General features: G+C 43.5%; 1 protein-coding gene across 1 annotated transcript; it reads right to left on the minus strand.

Moving 5' to 3' along the window:
- Positions 1-4,576: 4,576 nt before the first annotated feature.
- LOC311036077 (transmembrane protein 151B) lies at positions 4,577-8,790 on the minus strand (the record flags this gene model as incomplete). The annotated part of the gene is made up of 2 exons (XM_084044601.1): positions 4,577-6,226; positions 8,620-8,790. The coding sequence occupies 2 exons, from the start codon at positions 8,788-8,790 to the stop codon at positions 4,577-4,579; spliced, it is 1,821 nt and encodes a 606-aa protein (XP_083900727.1).
- Between the last annotated feature and the right edge of the window lie 1,307 nt (positions 8,791-10,097).

Below are 10,097 nucleotides of genomic sequence, written 5' to 3' on the forward strand. Positions count from 1 at the left end.
ATAATATTGTTTGTAATACAACACACATCTTGTAGCCTTACAGGGTCCCTGTCATAGGAGAGTCCTTGATATGGAAGAGGTTTGAAAACAACTGACTGAGTTGGTTTTAGTAGTTGTAGTTTAGTTGTAGACTATAGTTTAGGCTATAAACCCAAGTCTTAAACAATAATGTTAAATAGTCAGGCTAAAAAGATGTAATTTTCATATCATTCAAACAGTTTGTATTTACCTGCAGCAGGGGGGACAGGTTCCATTCTGAAGTGATCCACTGGCATCTCTCACCTGCCTTCTATTTATATCTAATAAGCACTGCTCACATCCAGTCAATCAACATAATGATGATTGACTAATGGTGTGTGTGTGTGTGTGTGTGTGTGTGTGTGTGTGTGTGTGTGTGTGTGTGTGTGTGTGTGTGTGTGTGTGTGTGTGTGTGTGTGTGTGTGTGTGTTCTTCGTGTGATTAGTGGAAGGTAACTATGTGTGTGTGTGTGTGTGTGTGTGTGTGTGTGTGTGTGTGTGTGTGTGTGTGTGTGTGTGTGCGTTTATGTTCTTCATGTTATTAGTGGAAGGTAACTGGGGTCTTGTTTTTCAAGGCACAAGGACCCCTGTGTTAGTGAGCGCTACCTACTGGGCTGGCAGCATTCCAATAATTTAACAGTGGGTAGCAATATTCAATAAATCACAAGTGTGAATAAACAAGCTTAGTTTGAGAAGAACAGTGGGCAGCAGACACAGCAGCACCCAGAAACGAGTATTGGCTTCAATGCCTAGGCTGGACTTGAACCTGTGGCCCTGTTTGCAGATACCACAGAGGTGTTCACCAACTCCACTGCCCTACAGCACCACCACACATTTACACATCCTTTCTTTTAGTAGTTTTAAGTGTAGTTCCTGGATGTTAAGTCTTCAAAACATGCTTCAGAGTAAAGGAGCAGGAGGATTTGAACCCACGACTTTTGGATCATGTAGACAATGTTCAGCACAGTGAGCTGAGCTACCATGCTGCCTGCATCCAGACCAGTTTGTGTTCTGCTTTAAGTGACTACTAACAACGATACAAACAAAATACAGATTTTTGTTTTGGTATATTGTGCTGTTGCTTGTCTAGAATCTCTAGGTGTTTGAATGTTTATGGAGCACAATGGAAACAAGCCTCTGGCTTTATTGTGAGGAATCCATCCAAGTACAATAGTTAATTGAGTTCGGATTCTCTCTACATAATGGCAAAAGGTCCTGGGTTCAAATCCTACAAATAGCAGATCTACATGTTTAATTCGTTGTATAACTGTACCTCTGTGCTTTTTGCAAACTGTTAATAAAGTATTCAATCAATCAAAACAATCTTGAAATAATTGTGACAAAGTTTTAATACTTTTGAAAGTACTTTCTTTGGGGGCCCCCTGGCATAAAATCTCTTCAGATGAGGGTCCGCAGCAAAATACAATTTGGGGGTCCTTGATATGAAGAATTTGAAAACCACTGTGTTGTTCAAAGGAGTGGCCATAGTTGAATGGGTAGAGAGCCTGTCTTGTAAACAGAAAGCCCTGGGTTCAAATCCTGGGCCTGGCAATGTGATTGCGTCCATGAGATAGGCACTGGGTTCCTAGCTGCTCCTCTGTGGGTGGCCAGGGACGTGCACAGATAGACTCTAGGTGGTGCTAGAGCACCTGCCCTTTGCCCTCTTGACCAGAAGTGCCCTTTTGAAAAAAAGGGGGGAAAAGTGTTTTTTTTTCCAGTTTACAGCAGGGGTCTTCAACAGGGGGTCCAGGACCCCTAGGGGGTCCTCAGAGTTACTACAGGGGGTCCGCCAAATCTTTATGTGATATGATTTTTCTTTTTACCATAACCACTCGAAACCTAGCATCCCTTTTCTGAGGAGAACTTTAGCCAAAAATAGCAGATCTACAAGCCCTCAACGCCTCGCGCTGCGAGGCGTTGAGGGCTTGTAGATCGGCTATTTTTGGCAAGAGGTATAGGTGTAGAGGGGAAAAAGAGCAGACCAAGTAAACACAAAAAAAGTATAATTTACTTGAGCACCTGCCCCTCAAAATGTCTGTGCACGCCACTGAGTTACGTTCGTTTCGGGTCATTTTTTCATTCTTCAATAAAAAATAAAAAATGAAACGTAAGAAAACAGGGTTTTGCTTTTTCATTCTTTCATTTCTCGATCTTAATATCAAAGATACTGTAAAGACTAGACCAGAAGCGGAAGTAGATTTAGGACTTAAAAATAAAAGTGTGTGTTTGTCTGTGTGTATAATTAAATATAATTTTATTATACCGTAGGCTACATGATTATAACTGTATGACGGAAACATTTGTAAATTGTGGGAGGCAACAGTCTGGCCACGCGAGACTAACACGACCCTAAATGAAAAATGAAAAATGAAAAACGAGCGCAACGGGCGGTTTTCTGTTTGTGGTTTTCAAAAGAAAATCCAACTGCCAGAACGTACACGGACCGGTAATGTATAGTTTTTTTTATATCTTCTATGACACACCAAGAAATACAATTTCTGAAGAATAAACAAAATACTGTGCAACAGCGTCATTTAGCGGTCATTTTGTAGAAGTGCTTCTCAAGGTTTAAGTATGGGAGAAGGCTCAGGCTGAAGTAGCATTTTTGACTAGTAGGTTGGGATGATAGTAGAGTGGTGGGAATATGAACAGATGATACAACTAATAAAGTCAGGGTTATATTTGAATATTCCCTGTCTGCCACTGGCATTACAATTACATTAGCGATTATAAAGGTAACAGGAAGGGTGATCACCTAAACATTCTGGGCACTTGGGGAAAACTGGGCATCAACCAGAGTGGGCACCAGGCCTAGGAAGAGTGGGCACTAGGGAAATGTGGGCACCAAAATAGAGTGAGCACCAGACCTCAGAGGAGTGGGCACTAGGGGAAATCTAGGCAGTCTGGCATTCATATTACTGGAATGTAACTATATTCAGATTATTACTTTTTCCAAAATATTTTCAGACCATTTTTATATTAGTTTGAGGTTAAGGTTAGGCATAGTTCTGTGAGGTTAAGGTTAGGTTTAGGCATAGTTTTACTGAGGTTAAGTTTAGGGTTAAGCATAGTTTTACTAAGGTTAGGTTTAGGCCGGGTTAAGGTTTGGGTTAGGCATAGTTTTAAGTTTCAAGTCTTTCAAGTCTAGTGCTCACCCTTCCTGTATTCATTATAAATGCCTGCTTGCGATTGGCTATAGGTCAACACTTGATTGTGGTTTGACCAGGACCACAATGGAAATAAGCTCTCAGTGCTTTTTGTGTTATCCTTTTAGCAGCACCATTGTATAATTGCACACCACTGACTGTACTATTTGTCTGTTAATAAAGTATTCAATCAATCAATTAATACTTGTTATTTTGCTCTCCCTTCTTCTCATTTTCTGGTCCTGTTGGATAAGGAAGTGGACCTCCTGTGGTCATGGGCTGCCATTCCTGAACATACAGACCTGAACACTCTCACTCTCTCTCTCTCTCTCTCTCTCTCTCTCTCTCTCTCTCTCTCTCTCTCTCTGATTTCTGCTTCTTATTTCTATTTCATATCACGGAATGATATAAGCACACATTCATTCAATAGTCTTCTCTGATATTCTTTATTGAACCTCTTTGGTTCCAACTTGCCATCAACTGGTCCAACATACAACGCATTGGAAAATAACATGCAATCCTTAGGGTAGTAGTAGTCTACCAGAAGTTATCAAACACCTTCTATGCATATATAGAGGGTATTTATATCAGCTATCATATATCTATCAATCCACACAGATTTACCTTATGTACTGTAATGTGAATATAAAAGTAGATGTGATATTGTTCCCCAAATTTACAGTATGCTTACTTTCAAACATGTAATAATGTAATTCTGTTAGCAGTGGTATTGTATGCACCATATAATCTGAGAATCGATAGCTTGCCACTGTTGACAGAATGGTTAAAACAAAGCCCTTTAAGATGATGATACGTTTGTTACCAAGAGGAGACATTGTTAACTTTTTTACTTAAATACATAGCACACAGATTTGTCCCATTCTGGTTACAGTGCACAGCCACTTCCAAAGAGGCAATGATGTGATTACAGACAGGTACCATCCCATACAAGTAGACTGTTTGTGACTCTGTTAAACAGTTTGAATAAAAAAAAAAAGTCAACAAAGTAAACAATGAATGTACTCTTAATTGACTTGTTGGGGAACTCTCAATAACTTGTGTGTTTCCCCCTTGATGTTATTCTCTTAATTTCCATGTGACCAGCATTACAATATCCTTGATTATTTATAATTGAAGATATTATTGACCATATTTTGATATTGACAGTGTGATATTACAATTGATCTGACTAACGATACAAAATATGTCTCTTTCTTTCGTGCCTGTTGATGTCCTAGGCTAATGATTAAGGATGCTTGCTCTTGAAACCCGTAGGCCAATCTGAATCCTGAAGGACAACACCCCCCAACCCCCGCCCCCCTGCTCTGTCTCTCCCTCAGGCCTCCTGCTGTCTCTGCTCTCCGAGTCAAATGCCCACCACCCTTTTCTAAAACAAGTCCCGTTGTTTCCCCTTCATAGTGAGGTCTCAAGACACGACGACCCTCTCCGTACGTAGTAACGACACACCTCCCTCCCCTCGTCGCTGTCGCAGCCCTCGGCCCGGTGCACGATGAGGACGGGGAAGAAGCGGGCGTCGCGGTACGTCGGGGGGCTGTTGTTGAGGGCCAGCTGACTGGAGCAGTCGGACTGACTGCAACGTTCGTCTGCAGCACAGCAGCGGTCCGTCAGGTTGCTGCTGCGGCTCCGCCACGGGCCCACTGTGCGCCGGGAGCCGTACATACGGCAGAGGGAGAAGCGGGAGGTGTCCAAGGAGAGGCGGGAGTGGAACAACGCTCCACGGCAAGAGAATATAGAGGAGCAGCTCGAGCTGGTGATTGTCCTCCTCCGACCCCCTCCTCCAGCTCCTCCACCTCCTGCGCCTCTGCTCTGCCGCTGCCGGCAGCAGTGCTCACAGTCCTCCGGCGTTAGAAGAGTTCCGTAACTGTGAGCAGGTTGGCCACCATCCAAAAGAAAACAGTCTGATGATGCGGTGTCTTCGATCTCTGTTCTGGAGATGGAGTCTGTTGTGTCCGGGTTCAGCAGCATGGCCTCTGAGTAGCTGGGAATCAACTGACGATTGGATCGAATGTGCCACTCGAGTTCAGTGCTGTCCAATGTATCGACCCTCGGAATACTCCGGCCACCGTTGTTCCTCACGGGCCCCTCTTCATCTGTGGGAGAAGGGCTGCTGTGGCTGTACTCCAGGCCAAATAGTTTCTCCACGCGGTAGTGCACGTATGTGGTGCGATACTCGATCAGAACTCTTAGCGGCCAGGACAGCATGAGAAGAGCTGCCAGCCAGAAGGCAACCTGGGAATTGTACCAAGGCAACCTGTCAGGGTCTACATACGCTATCAGATGTTCCTTGAAGTCCATATTTTTCAGCTGCATCCCCTCCCTGGCCTCCATGTAATCATCCAGACCCTCTATCTCAGAGAAGAACCTAGCTCGCTGGTTAAGGTAAGAGTTTTCGGGACCAGCTCCTGCAAAGCTGAAGCACTTGGTGAACCGCAGGCGAGTTGCTGCATGTCCCTCCAGGCCCCTTAGATCACGTGACACGTCTTTCATCCCACAGCGGCTATAGTCAAACTCGCCCTCGGCTACGTGCGTGTTGACTCTCTCGTGGTACACCTGCGTGGTGGTGTAGGCATCCCCGTTACGATACCGTGTCACCTGCCGCGTCCGGCGTACGAAATGGTAGCTGATGGCTTTCCACCAGACGCACGGCCGAGCCTGTCGCATCCGCAGCACACGCTCATACACACTATTCACGTCCGCTTTAGACTGCAGCTCGCTGCGGGCCTGGCAGTGCCAGCACTCCACCATGTACACCACATACAACATAAACAGGAAGGCCAGCGGAATGTAGATGTAGCCGTCTGAGCAGGGGCTGTCGTGGTAGATCATGGAGTGACCTCCAACCCCAGAGGCCCCCCGGAGAGAGGTGATGGAGGCGGTGAAGGAAGACGTGAGTGCAGAGTTGAAGCTGAGCTTGGTGACCTGGGTGAGCTGGCACCAGGTGACGGCTCCCAGACAGCTGTACATGAGCAGGGACAGCAGCAGGCAACGCCAGTGGGATTCACGGCAGACACACGAGCCAAGGGACTGCTTCACTGGACGCTGCTGTGGAGAGATGAAATGGGGAGGGCCGGAAGGAGAGAGTTAAGCCTGATTTATACTTTGTCCAACAACGCAGAAAATAGCCAAACTACAAGCTCACAACCGGTTTTGCGGCACAACGCAATTGTGGGCTTGAAGATTGGCTGTTTTCGGCAAGCAACGCCGTCATGCAACAGAATACAGTATACATTTTAAGCAGCCAGACAGATTAACGGACATGAGAAACGGCCACTTATGCCAATGAGCATGGAAACATGGAAGTGATACCACTGCTTGCAGTGGAAATGCAAATGAACATGGGAGTGTTAGAAATTGCTGAACATTTAAAAGCCAAACCATCCAGTAAATCAACCACGGAGCTCACTTGAATTAAATGTAATTAAACTACACCCTGCTGATTTAGAATCCATCTGAAGCTTGTATGTCAATTTAGCCCATTTGCCTAAATTGCTATTTCTAAGAAAATTATTAATATTAATATATTTTAGCTGTGACTTTTCTTTTGCCTCTTTACAAAGTAAATTATATTTGCAAAATATCTTGTCATTGGCATCTGTTTATGGTCCATTCAAAATGTCTCATTCTTACAATGGCATAGCCTCGCTAGCCAGCCTCTATTGACAGTGACATTTCCAAAATACATTTGCATTATGCATTTTGCCAATTCAGTCATGAAATAGGCCTATAAATTTGAATAGCAATAACATACGCATTTGGATTATTTTTCACACAACATAATACACTCACACGCGCGCGCGCACGCACACTACACACTACACACTACACACAGTCTGTTTACTCTATTCTATTATCTGCTGACTTCTGAGTCAGTGCAGCATCCCACAGGTACTCTGCTGGACATACAGTGGCAGAAAGTGCTCACAACTGCAATACTGAACGACAGCGGATTTCTCCCATTCAGCGAAGGCATTGGTCTAGATTAGAAGAGCTGCAGACACTAAATAATTATTTTCAGTGCTCTACATTTTATCTAAAAGTCCAACTGAGAAGAAAACATTAAACTGCACATAATAGCATTGATTATATCATATACACAAAATATTATAAAGGATATTGATTATATCATATAATGAATTATATAATGTATATGGACATATATAGGAACCAGAAAATGTACCACAACCTTTTTATTCACTGTTGGATTCGGTACCATTTTGTACAGATTTTGTGGTGCGGTGTAACCTTTATTTATCCAGGGCAGGTTCCCTGAGCATGAATGCTTTTTGCTCTCCTTCACGCTCATACCTGGGAACTGCCCAGTACAATCACAGTATTATCTGTTCACTGAGCAGCTTCACAGTTGGGGGTCACTTCAACGGTGGGTGAGAGGAGTGAGTGTTAATTATTCAGTTCCCCACTCAGATATGTTTTGCTGGCCTGGGGGAACAAAAGCCGGTAACCTTCAGGTCACAAACACGCTCCTCTAACCTTGAGACCACCACTGCATCAAATAGGTAATGACATATATCTGAAATTTACGTGGAGGTAGGTACTATGTAGTATTTTGCACCAGGTCGTAGGATTGTGAACCCTCCCAACATGAGACTTAGGCTTGATAACCTGTCTTGTTATAGCCTATCTCTAGTGATATGTGGAGTGAACGGATTGATGGTGACATCTAACCATCCATTACGGCACTGACATCAGAATGGGAATGTCACTTTGGTAGCTCCACCCCTGTTATTTATGGGACCACAGGCATTCAATACTGGCTGACTGGACAGAACTGGTTTATCAACTGTCGGTCAATGTTTTAGTAGCAGGTTTATTTACCCCAGAAAATACATTCTATTTGGAACTATATGGAACGTAAAGGATATAGAATCAGCACAATTGAAGTAAAACACACATATGCACACACATGTTGCACTGATTGATTGCACTACTAATGTATCTCAAGCCAAGGTAATGCATTGCAAAGATTTTAGCTACATATAATTCCATACCATATCGTATCCCTATCCCAAATACAAGCCCCTTTATAGGCTACAGTGCAAGAACTGTGTCTTGGGAGCCAACTGCATTGGCTTTCATGTTATTAGTAGTGTCTATGTGAAGAGAGCTGCTGTGACATTTTAGCAAGCAGACATTAATGGTATTTTCTGCAGGTGGAATCCATTGTACAGTGATGGAATGGCTATAGTGTATGTTGAGCAATCAAATGCACTTTCTAACATCTGCTAATTTGATCATATAGCCTACTGAAAAGTATTTGAATGAAAAAAAGAAAAAATGATTTCACCCATCAAGTGACAGATTTTATTTTACAATTTACGCTTGTGCTACTTTCTTTCTTCTTTCTTTTCCCCGTACTTTTTGTAAACAGGACAAATGAATATTAAGGAAGACGTTTGATACTAAACTGCCCCACATACCTCTTCTAGGACGTCAATGCTGACCGGTGAGTCCCCGTCACCTTCCTCCTCCTCCTCCTCCCCCTCCTCCTCATCCTCTCCACCAGCAGCATCAGCATCATTGGGAGAACCAGTCGCCCGTGTGTCTTCTGCAGTGGTCTCCTCTGGGTCCAGATCATCGGGGGAGAACATGCTGCAGTCTGAGCATATTGCAGAACCGCCACCACAGTTCAGTTCACTCCGCTTTCTTAGCCTGCTGCTGCTGCTGCTGCCGGCCGGAGCTAGACTTCCATCCGTTCTGTCCCTTAGTCATCATCCTCATCATCCCCGGAGCGTCTGGGCCACTGCCAGGCTGCTGCTGGCTGCCAGGCTGCTGGTGCTGCACGGCGGCTCGGGGGGGATGAGGGGGATCCCGCGGTGGTCCCATAGACTGGCTGCTGCTGGACCGAAGGGGGCGGGGTCGTGGGACTGGGATTTCACCGCAGCAGAGGCAGCAGAGGTTCACCATGATGATGATGATGATGATGATGAGGAGGAGGAGGAGGAGGATGGTGATGGTGATGGACGCTGTCCACGGTCCTGAACACGTTTCACACGAACACCAACGCGAGACCTACTGCAGATATAAACAGAGCTGCTGTACCTTTAAACGCATTTTTTTTGCATGCTATTTAAATAGTTTTGAGAAAAAATGCTGCTATTTGTCCCAAAGTGACTGCAAAGGATTGCTGCTATTTGTTTCAAAAATAGCTTAATTCATACCCTATATAACATGTATATAACGACGCAATGTTACACAATTAATGTACCCCCGCCAACTGTATATACTTTCCCCATTTTCAACTGTTTTTATTATATTTTGACACCTGCTTTGGCAATGTAAACGTATGTTTCTCATGCCAATAAAGCTCCTTTGAATTGAATTTAATTGAAAATGTAGTGAAAAACATTCACATGAACATGATATATTATACCTCATGTTTGTCTATCTGTGTGCAGATGGCTGCTACCATCATCATCATCATAATGACTAAGATATTTTAGGCTGCTACTAAATAAATCAATGATGAGCTTTAAACTGATGAATGTTTAGATTAATACGTCAAAGACGGACAAGAACATACCTCGCTCTTACCGTGAAATAATTATATCTTCTCAAAATGTGCATGATGCACCAGACCAGACCTAGCTTTATGGTGACATGTTGACGACATGCTTGGTAGGAGCTCTTGGTAGGCTACTTGCCGTTCAGAGCACTGGTTCCCAAAAACCAGGTCGGGACCCATTTGTGGGTCGCGGACATATTTTTATGGGTCACGAATAAATTATGTATCCCTTTATTTTTTGTTTCCTACGTTTTGTTTTTGATTATTATCATTTCAAAATAATTGAAAAAATGCACGCGAAAATAGGAATTAAAAACAAATTCAATGATTTTTCTAAATAATTCCATAAATAGAAAAAAAAAAAGAAAAAAAAATGAATTTCCTAAATTAGAA

The sequence above is a fragment of the Gymnoscopelus microlampas genome, assembly GCF_963454915.1.
Source record: "Gymnoscopelus microlampas genome assembly, chromosome: 20".
NCBI lineage: Eukaryota > Metazoa > Chordata > Actinopteri > Myctophiformes > Myctophidae > Gymnoscopelus > Gymnoscopelus microlampas.